Genomic DNA, 21,248 nt, shown 5'->3' on the forward strand with positions numbered 1-21,248 from the left:
ATATGAAAAAACAGGTATAATATATTAATAAGCACCCAAAGGACAAAAGTGCTGGTGGGTGCTTTGGTGTTTGGCTACTGTTCAGCGCGCAGCAGCAGCCTCAGGTCGCGTGTTCAATCCCTGCTATGGATTTTTATTTTTTCACATTAAAAGCTGTTCCTCCCAAAGTATTAATTATATAAAATAAAAAAAAAGCTTTGAAAAGTCTGACCTTTCCTATATTCAAACTCTAATATTTTAATTTTTTTTTTCATTGTTGACTTTGGGTTTTTATTTATTATTTCTACTTTTTAGATCTCCTTTCCTAAAAGGTTACAACTTTCTCTCTACGCAAAACCCCTCTTCCTCTTCCCCAAATCTCAACAACTAGTAAGCTTCTCAACAACTAGCAAGCTTTCTTCTTCTTCTTCTTCCCAAATCTCAACAATTTCAAAATCAAAATACAAAAAGCAAGGTAATAAGATTTAGTATTTTGATTAAAGTTAGATATTGAAAAAAAGAACTTTGAGTTTGAGATTTTCAATGCTATTGCTATTTGCTAATGCTTTAAATTCAGATTAGGGGAACTTTTTCTGTTATTTGATGAATATATTATATATTATGATTGGTAAATGGTAATTTCTTGTTTTCTTTCTTTGGACTTGTGGTTCCTCATAGTTACCAATTTAAATATTACTACTTTAAATTGGTAACTTAGAACGGAATTCTTCAATGACTACTGGTATTGTTGTTAAAGGTATTTTGACTAGAAACACACATGTAATATTTCCTTATTATTGATTTTCATCTGGTTAAGAGAAACACTCTATATTTTTGTGCCTTGTCTATAACTTGATTTAGGAATTATGTGAATCTTACTTTTGTAGGAATTATCTTTGTGAATCGAGATGGATAAGTATATCGCGAGATGGAAAATTGGGCAACCAAGTTCTAGTTCTACTCATCCATCTGTTGCTTCATCCGTAGCTCCAGAAATTCAAAGGGAAATCATGGCTCCGAAAATTCGAAGGGAAACATTTCCTTCGGGTGCTAATTTAGAATCTCTTGAAGCTGATCCAGGAATTAGAAAGCCTATTGTAGAATATAACCCTAATATACATGATGAAGTTAGGAGATATTATATTAAAAAAGGGCCTTGCCAACCTGAGGTTCATGATTTTCCTAAAACTAAGTTTGGGAAGGAAATGCGCCAGTTTAATCCTAATTGGTATAAGGGTCGTCGTAAGTGGTTGGAGTACAGTATAACAAAAGATGTTGCATATTGTTTGTGTTGCTATTTGTTCCAAAATGAACATGAAAGTAACAAAAATACGAGTGAAACTTATACAAAAGTTGGCTTTAAAGCTTGGAACAAGGCTCTTGAAAGATTTAGAGCTCATGTTGGTGAGGTAAATAGCATCCACAACAAGTGTTTTAACAGGATGCTTGATTTAATGAATCAATCACAGTCAATTCAAACTGCCTATGACAAGAAACTCGAAAAAGACAAAAGTGAATTGCGACGTTGCTTGAGTGCTCAGTCGATGTGAAAAGGTCTCTCTTGAGACTAGGATTATCATTCCGCGGGCATAATGAGAGTCAATGTTCTTCAAATAGAGGTATCTTTCTTGAACTTTTGCAATGGTATGGATATATTAATGAAGATGTTGGAAGCATTATATTAGAAAACGTCCCAAAAAATGAAATGATGTGTTCTCTAAGTATTCAAAAGGATATTGTTGATTCTTGTGCTAAAGAAACTATCAAAGCCATCATTGAAGACTTGGATGGGGATTATTTCGGGATACTAGTTGATGAATCAAAGGATATATCACACAAGGAGCAAATGGCAATTGTTCTGAGATATGTTAACAAAGAAGGTGAAGTAGTAGAGCGATTTGTTGGTATTATTCATGTTAGTGATACATCTACTCGTTCATTAAAGGAGGCAATCCACTCTTTTCTTTCAGATCACTTATTAAGTCCATCACAAATACGTGGGCAAGGTTACGATGGAGCTAGCAACATGCAGGGAGAGCTAAATGGTCTTAAGAGTTTGATTTTGAACGAGACTCCATCAGCATATATATTGCATTCATTGTTTTGCTCACCAATTGCAGTTAACACTTATAGCTCTTGCAAAGAAGAATTCGAATGTAGATGATTTTTTTTTTGTATAGTTACTAATGTGTTAAATATTGTTGGAGCATCTTTTAAGCGCAGAGATTTGCTTCGAGAACATCAAGCTGAAAAGTTAGAGGAGCTGCTCATATTAGGTGAAGTGCATACTGGGCGAGGATTAAATCAAGAACGTGGACTTCAACGACCAGGTGATACTCGTTGGGGTTCTCATTATAGAACATTAGATAATCTCATTGTCCTATTTCCATAAATCATTCACGTGCTTGAATTTACTGGACGTGAGTGTCCTAATTATACTGACAGACTTGTTGCTAAAAGTCTTGTGAGTACGATTAAGGAATTTGATTTTGCTTTTATGTTGCACTTGATGTGGAAAGTTCTAATGATGACAAATGAGTTGAGCTCCTCATTACAAAGGATGGATCAAGATATTGTCAATGCTATGGGACTTCTCGCTCTTACAAAGCAAAGATTACAAAAAATGAGGGATAGTGAATTCGAATTATTAATGGATGATGTCTCTTCCTTTTGTGATAACTATGAAATAATGATTCCGAAGATGGATTCTAGCTACTTTCCTGGAAGATCGAAGCGTAGATTTCTTGATATTACATATTCTCATCATTTGCGCGTTGATATTTTTTATGCTATTATTGATTTAAATCTTGAAGAGCTTAAGAATCGTTTCGATGTTGTGAGTACTGACTTACTTCTCGGTATGGCTAGTTTGAATCCAGTTAATTCATTCGGAAATTTTGATAAGAACAGGATAATGAGGTTGGCTGAATATTATATGAATGAGTTTGATAGTAGCAAACTTCGGGACCTTAGTTGTCAGCTTGATAGTTTTATAGTTTATGCTCGTGGTTCTGACAAGAGGTTCTTCAACTTGAAGGGAATTAGTGACCTTGCAAAATAGTTGGTTAAGTCAGATTTGCATCAAACCTGGCCACTTGTTTATTTTCTTATCAAGTTGACTGTCATTCTTCCCGTTGCTACTGCGTCTGTGGAACGGGCTTTCTCTTCCATGAAGCACATCAAAAATGAGCTTCAGAATAAAAGATCGGTGATGAATTTTTGAATGGTTGTTTAGTTTGCTATGTAGAGCGTAAGATATTCGCAACTGTAAGCAATGATACTATTATTCATCATTTTCAACATATGAAAAGCCGTCGAGCACAGTTATGACTTATGACTAGATGTGTCTTTTTGTAATGATAACATTATTAGTAGCTCATGTGACTTGAGATTGGAAGTTGCTTTTTGTGATGACAATATTAACCGTTGTTTTTTCATTAACTTTTCTTATTGCCGTGTTCGAGTGACTGTATATTTATACTATGTGATTACTAGCAACCTTATGTTTAAGGAAGTGAGCACCCACGACCTTCAAATCCTGGATCCGCCACTGGATGGACGACTTTGAGATGTTGAACTTTAGTTTTGAAAGCTTAGAAAATGTTTTAGAAAAATCAGTTAGGTAAGCTCTAAATAAATCATAGTATAATTCAACCCACAAATAAAAACAATGAATGCCTTCAAGAAATTCTAAAAGGCAGGAAAAAGATAGTAGATATCTTAGAATGGGCGCAGCAGTAAGCTCAATCCCAAAAAATTAAAAATTATAACGATAATATCATTCTGATAGTTATGACTTAAAGTTAGCTTAAATAACTTCGCTCTAAAAGCATCAAATGTTTTGTTGTAACTAAACTGTTCATTATTCATAACCGACATATTGGTTAAGTTTGCATTTTTCATGTGAGAGGTCCGTGGTACTTGCTAATAAGTGATGACCTTATAGCAAGCTCAGAAAAATTTAAAACACATAATAAAAGGTAAGTTGTTCGAATCAACCTTCACTTGTGCATTGATCGTTGGGATGCTAAACCAGCGAGCAAGAGAGCAGTGTCACGTGACACCACTTCAATCAATAATGTATATAAATACCATTGCAAAAACGAAAAAGTATTTGTGGATTTTTTTTTATTTTTAAAAAGTGATTATTTTGGCGTAATATATTATATTAAACTTTACATTTTTGTAAAATTCTCTTTGGAATATCAGATAATTATGCTAAGAAATAGTAAAATATAGAGAAATCTTGAGAACATTCCTTGTCAAACTACAAAACAATCAAGTACAAAGCAACGGGGGAAAATTAAAGAAGACATAAAGTTCACCTATGCTTGTGTATGGTGCAACTTACCCGCCGGCTCTTTCAACAAATTAAAACTCTTATGTCTAAGCAATTTGACTTCGTTTTCCCCTTATCCTAATCCAAATTTACTTATAGAAAATTGGATATCTTAAAAAAGAGGGAGATTTCAGTTCTGAGAGAGAACTGTTAAGAGTCTCACATTGGTGATTTAAGGGATGAGTGGTTTCCTTATATGAGATTCTCTTAGCGTAAAGAAATGGATTGTGAGCTTAACTCACATTACAAGAAAAAATATATTTGGCAACAAAAATTTTTTTGTTGCCATAAATTGATTATTGTTGCAAAAAGTACTTTTGGCAAAAAAAAAAAAAAATTTTGTTGCATGAACTTTTCCCAACGGCTGTTATTGCAACAACGTGCAACAACTTTTTTTTTTGTTTTCAAAAGTACTTTTTGCAACAATAATCAATACTATGGCAACAAAATGAAATTCTTTGGCAACAAAAAAATCATTTGCCGACAATAAAATTAAGTTGTTGCCAAATAGAATTTTTTTTGTTGCGATTTCTATACTTTCTTGTAGTGTCAACCCCAAAAGCTAACTCATGAGGGGAGCAGAGGCGGATCCAGGATTTAAATCTTGTGGGTTCAATCTTAAGATTTTTATTATTGAACCCTTTATATTTTAAAAATTATGGGTTCATATCTACTATATATTTCAATTTTAATAATTACTTACACAAAAATTTATGCTTCGCGTCAAAAGTTAGGGGTTCAATTGAACCCCAACTTAATAGGCTAGATACGCCCCTAGAGGGGAGAATTGTCCAAGTGCATGTAAGGAGACCACCCATCTTGTTAACCATTGTATGAGACTTTTTCACTGTTCAACACTTCGTCATAACGTAATTTCAGCTAATTAGTATGAGATACATTAAAAGAAGAAGAGATACTGTGTATATATATAACCGAGATTAAAGAAAAAATTTGCATGTCGCATCAATTTATTTGCTAAGATCGTATGTTCTGTCCAACTGATCCTTTATAATTTACTATTGATTACTCCTATAATGTGGTTTAGTAAATTTGGTTCTTGCCTTTGACCATAAGTATAGTTAGGACATAGTTGTAGCCACATATATGGATGTATATAGATGCATAAAAAGCTTAGAATCTTGATTATAGTATAAACACTTATCATGACATCTTCTCTTTTAAATTATCATTATAATTCACAATAAATATATAGTAGAATCGTGGATAGCAATTTCTTTGGTTTATTTCCTTTTGTTTAATATTCAACGTGAATAGCAAAAGGTCAATTTATGAAATATTGACATGTCACAATTGCCCAGAGTTATTTATTTTATTTTTTTGGGGGTAAAGAAAGGCATATATTTTACACGAAAAGGCAGGCTATTACATCAAAGATTGTTCATGATAATTTGAACACCAAAATTATTTAAATGGCCTAAAATTAGAATGTCAATCAATATAGGGCTTGGCCCGCGGTTGGCCCTTAAACCCAACCCTTTATTTATGTAGGGTTGGGCTAGATTTCTTTGGCCAATATGTGAGGCCAAAAGCCCAAACCTCTCTTGGCCCGCCGGCCTCAAGGGTTGAGCTGAGGCCAGCCCTTAAGGTCAGAAAAAAATAATAAATTAATTAATTTTTAAGACAAATATAAGTAAATTAAACAAAAAGATAAAAAGTAATGAGAAAAAAAAAAGTACTTACTACTAAGTTGTAAATTAGAAACTAGAGTAATACTTTTTAGTCTTAGAATTTATATTATGTTTAATTTCTTTTGAATGTGATCTGGATTAGTGATAAAAAATAATTATTTATAGTATTTGTTCTCTTGAATTTTTTTCTTCTATGATATGAATTTGAGCAAGAATGAGTGGTAGAAGATTCTATTTCAAATTGCAAAAGTTTCATGTTCAAAGTGTACCAAAAATCACTTAGAAAATGTTATTTCGAAAGACGAAAAAACTTAAAGGGCTGGCCCGTCCTAGCCCTCGGCCCGCTTAGGGCTAGGTTGGGCTGCCATTTTGTAGGCCCTTCAATTAAAAGGGCCAGTCCGTCCTAGCCCATTTGATTCTTTGGCCCTTTAGGGTTGGGTTGGGTTGGGCTGGGCCAGCATATTTTGACACCTCTACCTAAAATATTACAAGCCGAAAGAGTAACTGTTCTAGCAAAACATACCATTCTTATCCGCAGTTTAGCTTCAGCAAAAAGGGGTGGAGTGGAATGGTGAACAATAAAGGAACGCAATTGAAGAATTATAGAAAATTTGAGGCTGAAGAATTGAACTCTGTTATATGCACTACAAAAAAATCACTATTTTCCCACTGAAAAATGTTCAGTGGCTATTCCCATGGAATGTCAGTGAGAAAAATCTAAATAGTAGTATTTTCATACGGATAATTAGGAAGTTTCCCATCATTTCAATGGGAATATTTTTGTCGCCATGCGTTTTCCGCTGAGCTAGTTCGGTGGGAAAAACATGTTTTGTAACACAAATTTTTCACTGAATGTCGATGGAAAAAACCTCTATTTCTAGTAGTGATGTAATATGATATAGGTGGTGAATTTATACATGTAAAGCCCTATAAAATTTTCACTAAGTATTTCGTCTTCACTCAGGCCCCTATGGCTGGACAAAAAGGGTCTATGGAAAGTTATAAAGGCGTTTAATAACTAATTTTTATGTTTGAAAGGTTGTTTGGACATTTAAAATAGAACAGAAATAGTTTAGAAAGAAATATTTAAGGAAATAAAACGATCATAGTGGCACATGACCTAACATCAAATGATCATAGCTCCCTGTGTATATTGAGTTGAGTGTTTAAGCTATACGACAAATTAAAGCCGAGTCTAGTCTAACACCTCAAACCCATCGTCATTCCGATATTACCATAAAGTGTTATCTCCACTTACTGAAGGGTGTCAAATTGTTACATCTCGTCCTTCGTATACGTTAAAGTTTCGTTTTAAGTCGGTTTTCGTAGACTCATATTGCAAATCATTTGTGGAGTTGTGTATAAGGACTACGGGTGCATCTCGGAGTTTTATAAGTCCTTGAACAATTTTGGACAAGAGTACAAAGGTTAAACGTCAAACGAATCGGAAAGAATACGTTTCACCGGAAAATTGGAATAGGGCCATTCCACGGCCACTTCCACGAACCGTGAATAATTTTACGGACCGTGAAAGTGATGGCTGGCCACCGTGGAATGTGTGGTAGCAAAGTGGTTCACTGGAAGTGTTTCACGGTCACTTCCACGGACCATGAAAAATTTCACGGCTGTGAAAGTGAACCATGAAATGAGGCGGTGGAATTTGTCCTTGGTTTATAAATTATTTCCCCATGACTTGAGGCTCATTTGTTTCACAAAAACAGATCCTTAGTGACCCTCTAAGCTCTCTCAATTATCCATAATCATCCCAAACCATTTCAAGATAAGATCAAGCTTTAAAAACCTCAACTAGTTCATAGAAGGTGGTTGTTCTTGCTTCTATTCTTGATGTCTTATGTTGAGTTGTGAAGGTTTTGGCAAACATCTAATGCTTTTTAACTCTAAGTTTTACTTGTTTTCGAGCAAGTTTGTGTTAGTTTGATGTGTTTTATGTGTTGTGCGGGGTATTTTGAAGTTAGAATGCTCGGAAAGTTTTGAAGTTAGAAAAAATGAGGAAAATAGGCAATCTGTTCGATAAGCATAAGGACGGACCGTCAACATGCTCGACGGCCCGTCAAGCGGCCTCGTCGATGAGTTCCTGCGAAGTGACAATTCATCATATCATCATCAGATCGTCGACTTGCACCGTCGACATGATCGACGGTCCGTCGAAGTGCTTCGACGGTGGAGTTCCTGCAGAGTGATAAAAGTATACTCAGATCGTCGAGTTGGTCGTCGAGCATGTCGACGACCGTCGAAGTGCAAAGACGACCCGTCGAAGTGCAAGCCGAGATGGAACAAGATTGGGATTGATTATTCTGAGTTTTGACTTGTATAAATACCTGTTTAGGTTTTATTTTTTTAGACATCTGGAGTTTTAGACTTGTAGTAATTACTTTTGAGTTATTATTGCTTTTGAAGACTTCCAGACAATTACATTCATTACTTTCAAGTTTTATTCGTAAGTTCAATACAATAATTCAATTATGCAATCTTCAATCTTTTATTGTTTTCTTGTTGCCATGAGTAGCTAAACACCTTTACTAAGGTTGTGAACCCAAGGATGGGTGTTTTGTGATTGGGGATCGTGAAAGATATACGCATAATGGATTGTTAGGGTTTATTTGTTCTTCGTATTCATCATATAGTTAGTGGTTGCAAACATTAGCTAACGCCATAAACTTTAGTTTATTTGGGAAAATAGCTAGGGTTAGGTAAGAACAAATAACAAGAACTCAGGGCTTTAAACCTTGTTTAATAAATTCACTTAGGAATAAGAGGAATTTACTTGGCATAATTAACCGTTCTTCATGCATACTTTCTTATCTTTGGAAAAAGCATAGAAAGAAATAATCTTTTCTTATTGGGAAATAGTTTAGATTCACATAGAGGTTAAGTGCATCCATACAAATAGTCCATTAGAAGTATATCAAGATCGATACCCATGATCATACACTTTATCTGACGGGGACACAACCTTGGTTCTTTTTACCCATATATTTACAACTTTAAATTTTCAGTCACTTTAAATTAGTCCACAAACCAAATCAACTATAAAACCCTTTTCTGGAATACACCAGGACCGCAAGATTAGTATAATACTTGTTTAGTAAACTTTTCACACCATATTCTCTGTGGGATTCGACCCCAACCTCGTTGGGTTACTATATTTGACAACGTTCGCGTTATACCATTAATAGGTGTAATTTGAGCGTATCAAATTTTGGCGCCGTTGCCGGGGAATACGGTTTTGAAATTACTAAATAGTGTTTACTCTTCTTAAAGTCTTTGTCATATTCCAACACACCTCGTTTGCTACCTTGTAAACCAGGTGATCATGGCCAACAACGAACTTCCAATCGAGAATGTTTTTGCTGATGAACCAGAAGCAGATGAAGACTTTGCATCTGCAATCGTTCATCCGAGGGTGACTGCTACTACTATCAAGTTTGATAATTCCCTCTATCATATGCTCAAACAAGAGGGATACTTTCGGAATGCAGTCGATGATGACCCTCACCAACATATAACAAACTTTTTGGATGTGTGCTCTAAGCATATCCAACGGGGAGTGACTCAAGAAGCAGTCCGGTTGAAACTCTTCAAATATTCGTTAGCCGGAGAAGCAAGAAAATGGTTCACAAAGCTGCCCCAGAACTCTATTGCTACATGGGAAGAGATGGTCAGAGTTTTTCTCAGGAAGTGGTACCCCCGAGTAAAAAGGCTGAAATTCGTGATCAGATTTACGAATTCAAACAACGTAATGGGGAACAACTTTTTGAAGCTTGGGAGAGGTACAAGGAATATTTGGATAGGAGTCCAAACCATGGTTTTCTAGAATAGATTTTGAAGGAGAAGTTTTACAGAGGTTTGGATCCTATGACCCAAGCAATAGCCAATAATGCTGCCAGCGGGTGTTTCATGAATAAGTCCTATGCTACTATTACTGATATACTTAACCGATTGACTACACACAGCCAAGCATGGCATTCAAGTAATTCTGATGGACTATCACTTGGAACACCGTTGATTCAAAACATTGTGAAAGATAGCCAGGAAACGCAGCAGACATTGGCACAATTGGCCACTAGTCTCTCTTTACTGACAAAGAGGCTTGATGAGAGAGAAGCGAAGAAGGTGAATGTTTGTGAAGATATCTCAGGCATGCCGCCTGGAATGTACCAAGTCCATGAGGGTCCGTATCAGGAGGGCCCCCTCCGCAAGTTGAGAATGTTCAGTATGCAGATTACATAGCGAAGGGGAGATTTCGGGCCGATTCGAGAGATGTGGCGACCCCAACAAGGGCAGGGGTCATACAATCAAGGGAACTATAACAACAACCAAGGGAACTACAACAACAACTATGGTGGACCGAACCAAGGGAGATACAACAACAACAACGGTAATTTTGGGAACAGAAGTTCCAACCCTTACATTCCACCAAAAGGGCAATCTAATGATCAAGGTAGTTCGAGGTTGGAGTCAATGCTTGAGAAAGTGTTAGCAAGTCAGACGAACACTGAAAAGACATTATCTGGGCTTTCAGAGACGGTGGTCTCTCATTCAGCAGCTATTCAGAATCTTGAACAGCAGATGCGTGATCTTTCTAGAGAACAAACATCTGCTAGAAAAGGAGGGCTTCCTAGTGATACTATTCCAAACCCGAAGAATGGTGGGGGAGTGGAACGTACTTTTGCTATTAGCACAAGGAGTGGTAAAATACTTCAAGGTGCTGACAAGAAGGTGGTTGATCTAGAACCTATTATTGAGGAAGAAGAGGTGCATTCTGATGTGCCTATTATTGATGAGGAAGTCCGTGGTGAAGAAAAAGTTCTTTGATATTCTAGAAGTTGCGCCGATATAGGAAACACACGATAAAAGGGGCTCTTCGCCCTTTGACTCAGATGTACAAAGCAAAGCCTCCCTTTCCTCAGAGGTTGGCAAAGAAGAATGATGATGCTAAGTGTCAGAAGTTCTATGATCAGTTGAAGCAGTTAACAGTGAATTTTCCATTCTTAGATGTTGTCAAAGAGATGCCCGGATTTGCTAAGTTTGTGAAAGACCTGCTTACAAAGAAAAGGTCTGTTCAACATGAGACAGTGAATTTAACTCATCGAGTGAGTTCAATTATTGCTTCCACCACAGTTCAGAAGAAGGGAGACCCAGGGGCGTTCACTATTCCGTGCAATATTGGGCTTCATGCATTCGCCCGTGCTCTGTGTGATAATGGGGCGAGTATTAACTTGATGCCCCTTGCTATTTTCAAACAATCTGGATTGGGGACTCCTAGACCGACTTCTATGCGATTACAGATGGCAGACAGATCTATCAAGAAGCCAATTGGAGTTATAGATGATGTGTTGGTGCAAGTGGGTAAGTTCATGTTGCCTGCTGATTTCGTGATTCTGGATTGTGCGGTGGATAGAGATATTCCCATTATCTTGGGAAGACCGTTCCTTGCTACGGGAAGAGCGCTTATGGACTCTGAAAAGAATGAAATTAAGTTCGAGTGAATGATGAAGAAGTAACTTTCCAAGCAAGCAAGGGGATGAAGTTGCCAAGCGCTTATGAGAGTATCTCGGTTATTGATTCGTTTGATGGGATTGATGATGCTGTTGAACATAAAATGGAAGAAGAAAGTCTGGGAGAAGCTCTCACTGCAGTTCTGATAAATTTTGATGCTTGTGATATGGAGGGCTACGTGGAAACTATAAACGCGCTTGAGGGTCGAGGTTCCTACACTTATCACCCAAGAAAGCTTGATCTTGATCTTGCAAATAGAACTACTCCACCAGCTAAGCCTTCTATTGTCGAGCCTCCAAAGCTTGAGCTCAAGCAGCTCCCATCACATTTGAGGTATGAGTTCCTTGGTCCGAACAAGACATTGCCAGTAATTATTTCAGCATTATTGACTGAGGAACAAATTGAGCGTTTAGTGGAGATTTTGCGCGAGTACAGACGTGCTATTGGTTGGACCATAGCAGACATTCGGGGTATTCCTTCTGGTATTTGTGAGCATAAAATTCAGCTAGAGGAGGACAGCAAGCCGAGTGTTGAGCATCAGCGGAGATTGAACCAGAACATGCAAGAGGTTGTGAAAAAGGAGATTATAAAGTGGTTAGATACTGGGGTAGTGTATCCAATTGCAGACAGCAAGTGAATAAGTCCTGTTCAATGTGTACCAAAGAAACGAGGTATCACTGTGGTGCCTAATGCAAAGAATGAGTTGATTCCCACTCGTACGATTCGGGTGGCGTGTTTGCATGGATTATAGGAAGAGAGAATATCGCCACGTGTAAAGACCATTTTCCCATGCCTTTCATCGATCAGATGCTGGATAGGCTAGCTGGGAGGTCTTACTATTAGTTCCTAGATGGATACTCGGGCTATAATCAGATCAACATTGCCTTGGAAGATCAAGAGAAGACGACTTTTACTTGTCCGTATGGGACGTTTGCGTTCAGCCGAATGCCCTTTGGGTTGTGTAATGCACCAGCCACGTTTTAGAGGTGCATGATGTCGATCTTTTCTGACATGGTAGAGGACTTCTTGGAGGTATTTATGGATGATTTCTCTATTGTTGGTGATTCGTTTGATGATTGTCTTGACTATCTGGGTCAAGTGCTGAAAAGATGTGAGGAGACAAATCTCGTGCTAAATTGGGAGAAGTGCCACTTTATGGTGAAGGAAGGGATCATCCTCGGTCACAAAATCTCTAAAAAGGGAATTGAGGTCGATCAAGCGAAGATAGATGTGATTGCAAAACTTCCTCCACCCATCTCAGTCAAAGGTGTCCGAAGTTTCTTGGGACATGTTTGGGTTTTATGGCGCTTCATCAAGGATTTCTCCAAGATTGCTAACTCGATGTGCAAGCTTCTTGAAAAAGAGGCTAAGTTTGTATTTGATGACAAGTGCCGAAAGGCATTTGATGAATTGAAGGAGCACCTCACTACTGTTCCTGTGATTGTTATTCCAGATTGGTCATTACCTTTTGAGCTAATATGTGATGCTAGTGGGTTTGCAATAGGTGCTGTGCTTGGTCAGAGGCACAATAAAATTATGCACCCGATCTACTATGCTAGTAGGACACTTAATGCGGCGCAGATGAACTACACGGTGACCGAGCAAGAACTGCTTGCAATAGTTTATGCTTTTGAGAAGTTTTGGTCCTATTTGCTGGGGTCCAAGGTTGTGGTGTACACTGACCATGCTGTGTTGAGGTATTTGATGGCAAAGAAGGAAGCTAAGCCGCGACTGATTCATTGGGTCCTTTTGTTACAAGAGTTTGATTTCGAAGTAAAAGATCGAAAGGGATCCGAAAATCAAGTCGCAGATCATCTCTCTAGGCTTGAAGAAACTGGGGTGCCAGCAGAAGAACTTGACATTGAAGATGCGTTTCCAGATGAGCAAGTTTTGGCGGTGTCTATGCAGGTGGCACCTTGGTTTGCCGATTTTGCTAACTACTTGGTAACTGGTAGCATTCCCGATGAGATAAAATCGTATCAGAAGAAGAAGTTTTTGCGGGATGTTCGTCAGTACTATTGGGATGAACCATACCTATTCAGAACTTACGCTAATAATATTATTCGACGTTGTGTCCCAGAGAGTGAGGTATTGGAGATTTTGAAGGCTTGCCACGACTCTCCAGTTGGGGGACATCATAGTGGTACTAGGACTGCGGCAAAAGTTCTCGAATGTGGTTATTATTGGCCTACTCTCTTTCATGATGCTAATCTGATGGTGCGTTCTTGTGATCAGTGCCAAAGGCAGGGGAATATTGGTAGGAGGCAAGAGATGCCTATGAACTTTGTAATGGAGGTTGAAGTGTTCGATGTTTGGGGAATTGATTTTATGGGTCCCTTTGTAAGCTCTTGTGGCATGAAATACATCTTGGTGGCTGTTGATTATGTCTCCAAATGGGTAGAAGCGGTGGCTTTACCTAATAATGAAGCCAAGAGTGTCATGGGATTCTTGAAAAAGAACATATTTACTCGTTTTGGTACCCCAAGGGCAATAATCAGTGATGGTGGTTCTCACTTTTGCAATAAAGCCTTTGCGGGATTGATGGAGAAGTATGGAGTCAAGCATAGGGTGGCAACCCCGTATCATCCTCAGACAAGCGGGCAAGTTGAAGTCTCTAATCGGGAGATAAAGAGTATTTTAGCAAAGACGGTGAATGCAAACAGAACTGATTGGGCCCGCAAGCTCGATGATGCTCTATGGGCTTACCGGACTGCCTTCAAGACTCCGATTGGGACTTCACCCTTCAAGCTAGTTTTCGGAAAGGCATGTCACCTGCCAGTTGAACTTGAACATAAGGCCATGTGGGCCTTGAAGAAGCTGAACATGAATTGGGAAGAAGCGACCAAACTCAGGTTGTTTCAGCTCAATGAGATGGATGAGTTCCGCTATCAGGCATATGAAAGTGCAGCGCTATACAAAGAGAGGATGAAGCAATATCATGACAAGAAAATCCTGAAGCGGGAATTCTACAAGGGTGACCCCGTCTTGCTGTTTAATTCTAGATTGAAGCTGCTTCCGGGCAAATTGAAATCACGGTGGTCAGGTCCCTTTGAAGTGGTAAGTGTCTCACCCAATGGAGTTATTGAATGGAAGTCCGAAGACAGAACTCGGAAATTTAAGGTGAACGGGAAGACGGTGAAGCACTACCATGGTACGATTGATGGAGATAGAATTGTGGACCGATATCGGTTGAAGCACCTTGGGACGAATGCTGAAGCGGCGAGTCCCGACCAAGAGTAAACTGATAACACCGTCGTGCTGCGACGTTAAATTAAGCGCTTCTTGGGAGGCAACCCAAGTTTAAATTCTGTAATTTTGTTTTTTTTAGGTTTTAGATTTTTATTTTTTTACAGGTGTCGAGAGTTGAGTGTGAACCGAAACTCGAAAAACCAAAAAAGTTACACCGAGCACAAAGACGGTCCGTCGACGTATTGACGGACCATCAATGTGCAATGCAAGTAAGTAAATCGACAGCCGAGCCGAGATTCGACATTCGAGGCTTAGAAATTGCTCATGTGCAATGACCAAAAAAATTACGACACGTTTAAATAAAAAAAAAGCCGTCGAAATGCTCCCTTTTAAAATTCAACATCAGTATTCGTCCTTAAATTTTGCGAACAACCCTAAAATCAATACCCACCCTTCTCTGAGTTTTCTTTAATTTTAGGTCAAGTTTTCTTCAAATTCTCTTTCTCTATCAGGTGTGTACATGAATTTCGGCCTTTACTTGGTTTTTATGTTGGTTGTTGTTCGAAAATTGCTAAAAGAGATGCCTAGGGTTCCTAAATTAAGTGAAGAATTAGATTTTGGAACCTAGGCTGTAATTGATGGTATTGAAACAAGTTGGGTGTGCTTAACTAGGATACATGGGTAATATAGGTTATGTGAATACTAAGGGTAGAGATCATGACTTAGGGTTTGTATTTGTTGAATGAAATCTATGTTTGAATTGGCAAAATTGTGAAATTGTGGATGGGGGAAGGAATTTGGTATGATTGTTGTTAGATGGACTCGTGGGGGATGAGAATATCGTGCTCCCATTGAGTCGTCGGGCATTTTGATCAACTTGTTGGTTCATTATGCCCGCTAATGGTCCGTAAAAGAGAGAGTCTATCGAAACATGGTGCTTAAGGAGTGAAGTCTGAGTAACTCCAACGGGTCGGAGAGTATTTCGATTAAAAATCTCAGTTTGAAATCGTTATACCTACCAAACAAAACCCGAATAATGGCCTAAAGTCCAAAAGGTCAAAAATGAGGGTGAAGTATGAGTAGCCCGAAACCCCAAAAACGTAAATATGCCTAATAATGAAAAATTGGTTCTCTGATTGGTTCAAGTGGAAAATGCAAAACCGAAGCGAATGTTTGATGTCTGTTAACTGTTGGTTGTTGCTGCAGGGCCGTAAACATGTCGACGGTATGGTCGATAGGTCGACGAACTGTATTTGTACAAAGACGGTCCCGTCGAGCTGTTTGACGGTCCGTCGACTGGTTCGACGGCCCATCAAAGCACATCGACAGTCTGCAGACTGAGACATCAGAGAACTGAAGGAAAAAAGTTATTTTTTTTCAGAAACTAACTGTTTAGATTTCACTTGTACGGATTGACTAGATTGTGGTTTTTGCTGATTACAGGTATGACGCCACCCAAGTTGACAACCACTCGAGGGGGTGGCTCGAGGCAAACGTAAAGAGCAACGGGTCAAAGGAGGCCTGGTGGCCAACCCACACTTAGAGACGAGGGGTCGGATGATGAGCCTGAGGTTATGCCTGTGAAAAGACCGTGGTGCCTCCTCCCTTGGAACAAAGCAAGGTCACGATGTCGGCTCCTACACCTCCCGGTTCCTCCCCACCGACGAGAGGAATCATCTACATCGGGTCCGGTGATGGATCCGAGAAGGAGGATTGGAGGTGCGTACGGAGATGCCTCACTCGCGGCGCGAGCACATCCACGTGGATGCGCCGATTCTCTCGAGCACATTCTAGATCCCGGACTCCGTCGAGCTCACGCCACCGGTGATAATGAGGCGTACACGATACCGATGCCGGCGCGACCACGCGCTCGAAACTTAGAAGGAAGAGGGTTGATGATCGGCCGGGATCGCCATCGTCGAGGGTGCCAGAGAGCTGTATGAGTACGGTATTGAGTTAAAAGGTGACGACACCCAACATGAGAAACGAACCATAAATGAAGAGCAAATGGGATCGATTTTGAGGGCTCGAGATCTTACCCGAGCCGCAGGAGCTAATCGTCACTATCAGTTAGAGTTCATACAGGAGCCGCCTGGGGACTATTGCCCTGTTTTGGTTCGTGAGATATATACAGCATATGGGGCATTGATCAAGAAAGTTAGAAAGAGGCGCCAAAAGTTGAAGAAGCTACCATCGGGGAGTGAGGTTGAGATCAGAGGGGTGAGTGTTGTTATATCTGCCCAGGCTATCAACAGATTATATTTTGGTAATAACTACACCACCCCGAGGCAGACGATTAAGCTTGACGACAAGTTGCGGAGATGCAAGGAATAGTCCGTCAGGGACTGGGTATCTACAGTGGTGGGTCGCCCGACCAAGAGAACCGAGTGTACTAATTTGAAGAATCGAATAAAGAAGAAGTGGTTGACTCTAGAGGGTAAGTTTTGGTGGAGCGTGGTGCAGTTGTAACTTCTCCCCACTCAGGCCGATAATGCTATTACGGTTGACAGGCAGGTTTTTGTAGCCGTATTGATGTCCAGATACCTGATTGATTTTGGGGCATTGGCTAGTATGGAGATACAGTTGAGGGCTTCCCAGCCCAACACTTCCCTGATACTCACATGCCTGATTACAGAGCTTGTTCGGAGGTCACAGGTGCGGTTTATAGATGATATCGACCACCGAATTACAGCTTCGTCGGTTTATTCGGTAGAAAAGAGCAAGAATGAGGCCGTTGATGAGAGCCAAGGGGAAGCGGATGGGTTCCCAGTGGCACTTGGAGGGGTACCCCTACCGCAGGAGCCTGTTCATCCCGGGGCCGCGGGTGACTCTACACTGGAGTTACCCGCCACTGCTGCCCCTATTATTGAGACTGTCCAGGCTGCAGATTCTGAGACTCCAGCTGCTGATGTTGGTGATGATTCCGTTGAGACTCAGACTGCTATGCTCGACCCGTAGACTTGACTCTCCACCGCCTCGAGTTCGGTCCTACGGCCAAGCGGGTCCAAGGTACCGCACGGCCCAGTGGTATCGCTAGAGTTGATCCATATGCCTTCTCAATGGAAAACTTTAGGAAATTTGCAAAACAGGCGGCTACAGCGGACCAGCAGTCAAAGGTCATAGTAAACCAGCTGGATGATTATGTGAGGACGAGAGTGGAGGAGGCATTAGATCTTGTGAGGACGATATATGTATGTGATCTAGAACTTGCCTGGTTAGTCGTGCCAGCATTCTGAAGATAAGTAAAGCTGTGAACTGATCTTAGGCTTTGTTTGTGTTAGGAAACCCCTGTTTAGCCTGAATATAAGCCTACCCATAGATTAATATCCCTTGTTAGCCAGCTTGAGCCTGAAAACCTGTCTTTGATTAGCCGTAACAAGCCGATACCCGTTCTTAATATCTATCTCTTTTTTTCACCCGGTCCCTCCTTGGTACTAAAATAATAAGATTGAGGCTAAAAGCCTAAGTTGGGGGTGATAGGTGGACTAAGGAAAATATGAGGCATAAGCCTAAAGTGGGGTGAAGTAAAGTGCCTAGTTAAAAGACAGCGGTGTGGTAAGTGTGAAAAAAAAAATAGCAACCAAAGAAAAAAAAAAGAAAAATTTGTAGAGAAGTAGAATCACAATAAAACCACACCGAGGCAACAAAAGGAAAGAAGGGTAGAAAACAAAAGGCAAAAAGGGTAAAAGAAAAAAATAAGATGTAGTGTTCAAGGAGGGTGAGTCACTATTATCCAAATATCTATCCTACCCGTCCCCAAGCCTACATTACAACCTTGAAAAAGTCCTAGAGTGATCACAGCCGAACTGTCCAAAGTCGAGGGCGCTGAAAATAAGGGCAAGCCTATGGTATTTGCATGTATAGCTAGAGAATTTCTTTGTGAGTGTGAGTGTGAGTGTTTCTCTTCACCTTTGTCTTTTGTCCCATTCTGTGTGTACATATATGTTGGGACATTCTTTGGTCTTTGTGAGGGCATTAGAATTTGTTAAGTGGTTTTCCGTGAGTCTTGATTCGTGTGCGCTATGGTTTCGTGATAACTAGATGTCATAAATTGAAGCTTCATGGTTATTGCAACGAGTCCTTGATTGGTTTTGTCTTTATTGGGGGGAGAGTCATTGTGATACACTTGATATGCCGGAAGTTAATTGCCACAACCACTGTAGACAGCTTTTCTTTGTGATATCGATGCATTTGTAGATTGAGTCTGTTAGTTGACTTGCTTGAAGACAAGCAAAGACTTTAAGTTGGGGGTGTTGATGTGTCGGGAATTTTGGCATATCTAATGCTTTTTAACTCTAAGTTTTACTTGTTTTCGAGCAAGTTTGTGTTAGTTTGATGTGTTTTGTGTGTTGTGCAGGTATTTTGAAGTTAGAATGCTCGGAAAGCGAAAAAATGAGAAAAATAAACAATCTGTTCTGATAAACATAAGGACGGACAGTCAACATGCTCGACGGCCCTTCGAGTTGCCTCGTCGATAAAGTTCCTGTGAAATGACAATTCATCATATCGTCATCAGATCGTCAACTTGCATCGTCAACATGATCGACGGTCCGTCGAAGTGCTTTGACGGTAGAGTTCCTGCAGAGTGATAAAAGTATACTCAGATCGTCGAGTTGGTCGTCGAGCATGTCGACGACCGTCGAAGTGCAAAGACGACCTGTCAAAGTGCAAGCCGAGATGAAGCAGACCGGGATTGATTATTCCGAGTTTTGACTTGTATAAATACCGTTTAGGTTTTATTTTTCGAGACATCCGGAGTTTTAGACTTGTAGTAATTACTTTTGAGTTGTTATTGCTTTTGAAGATTTCCGATAATTACATTCATTACTTTTAAGTTTTATTCGTAAGTTCAATACAATAATTCAATTATGCAATCTTCAATCTTTTATCGTTTTCGTTGCCATGAGTAGCTAAACACCTTTACTAAGGTTGTGAACCCAAGGATGGGTGTTTTGTGATTGGGGATCGTGAAAGATATACGCATAATGCCCGTTAGGGTTTATTTGTTCTTCGTATTCATCATATAGTTAGTGGTTGCAAACATTAGCTCACGCCATAAACTTTAGTTTATTTGGGAAAATAGCTAGGGTTAGGTAAGAACAAATAACAAGAACTCAGGGCTTTAAACCTTATTTAATAAATTCACTTAGGAATAAGAGGAATTTACTTGGCATAATTAACCATTCTTCATGCATACTATCTTATCTTTGGAAAAAAGCATAAGAAAGAAATAATCTTTTCTTATTGGGAAATAAGATTCACATAGAGGTTAAGTGCATCCATACAAATGTACCCATTAGAAGTATATCAAGATCGAGACCCGCTGACTATACACTTTATCGACGGGGACACAACCTTGGTTCTTTTTACCCATATATTTACAACTTTAAATTTTGATCAACTTTAAATTAGTCCACAAACCAAATCAACTATAAAACCCTTTTCTGGAATACGCCAGGACCGCAAGATTAGTACAATACTTGTTTAGCAAACTTTTCACACCATATTCCCGGTGGGATTCGACCCCAACCTCGTTGGGTTACTATATTTGACAACGTCCGTGTTATACCATTAGTAGGTGTAATTTGAGCGTATCAAAAATGCTGTCTAATTTTCGTTAGCTCACCTATTAGTTTAACTTGACCTTATAGGTATTTTTACGACTTAAACTTAGTGTGAATTACCTTGAATGTAGATTTGCAAGCTCAGGAAGATAGACGTTGAGTGGTTAAGTAGACGACGAGGTATGTTAAGGTGGTCCCTTTCTTTCTTTTGGCATGATCATATTGATACAAACATATACGAATAATATCCACAATGAATCCACTCTTAGAAACATTAGGAGCTTATGTTCTTGATCTCCTTATGATGTTATTGATCGTATCTTATGATGTTATTGATCTTTTCTCGTGGTTATTGATGTTGTCTTATGGTTGTTGATCTCATCTTATGGTTATTGATCCCTCAAGGTGAGATATGTCGATGATGTTAGTTTCATAAGGTGAGATATTGCTCTCATATATATATATATATATATATATATATATATATATATATATATATATATATATGTTTTTCTTTGAAAGAAAGTATGCATGTCATCCGCCCTCAGAGGCACTCAGATATACAAGTTGACTCTCTTTTATCTCATGTTACCTTCATGTCTTTATTATGTTTTTCTTCATGCCTTAAATACTGGATACATTATTCGTACTGACATCCTTTTGTTTGTGGGGGCTACGTTCATGCTCACAGGTAGATAGGGAGACGATTCACACCCTTAGGCTACCTTCTCGGCGCTTGTCCTTTCGGGAGCGCTTGTTCCGGAAGTTGCGGTCTAGCTTGGTTGATTCTTTTGTGCGCATTTGGGTATGGCGGGGTCTGCATCCGTCCTTATTAAGTGTATTTTGCACTCTAGTAGAGGCTCGTAGACGGATATGCACGGTTAGATGTTCTATAGTCTTCCGCATATTTGGTTGTTATCTCTTTAATAGCCGTCTCTTGTTTCTTGGTTGACTTGATTTCGTGTATTTATATCTCGGGGGGTGCCCCCCTTTTTGAATTTTTTGTTA

At 39.3% G+C, this 21,248-nt stretch overlaps 3 protein-coding genes across 3 annotated transcripts; all 3 read left to right on the top strand.

Moving 5' to 3' along the window:
• Positions 1 to 887: 887 nt before the first annotated feature.
• Positions 888 to 1,529, top strand: LOC132032173 (uncharacterized). Its single transcript, XM_059421945.1, has one exon. It carries the CDS (start codon positions 888 to 890, stop codon positions 1,527 to 1,529), a length of 642 nt encoding a protein of 213 aa, XP_059277928.1.
• Positions 1,530 to 1,687: 158 nt separating this feature from the next.
• LOC132032174 (uncharacterized) lies at positions 1,688 to 2,143 on the top strand. The gene has a single exon (XM_059421946.1). The coding sequence runs from the start codon at positions 1,688 to 1,690 to the stop codon at positions 2,141 to 2,143; it is 456 nt and encodes a 151-aa protein (XP_059277929.1).
• An 8,725-nt stretch (positions 2,144 to 10,868) lies between these two features.
• LOC132032175 (uncharacterized) lies at positions 10,869 to 11,477 on the top strand. The gene has a single exon (XM_059421947.1). The coding sequence runs from the start codon at positions 10,869 to 10,871 to the stop codon at positions 11,475 to 11,477; it is 609 nt and encodes a 202-aa protein (XP_059277930.1).
• Positions 11,478 to 21,248: the final 9,771 nt, after the last annotated feature.

This window comes from Lycium ferocissimum, chromosome 9 (assembly GCF_029784015.1).
Source record: "Lycium ferocissimum isolate CSIRO_LF1 chromosome 9, AGI_CSIRO_Lferr_CH_V1, whole genome shotgun sequence".
NCBI lineage: Eukaryota > Viridiplantae > Streptophyta > Magnoliopsida > Solanales > Solanaceae > Lycium > Lycium ferocissimum.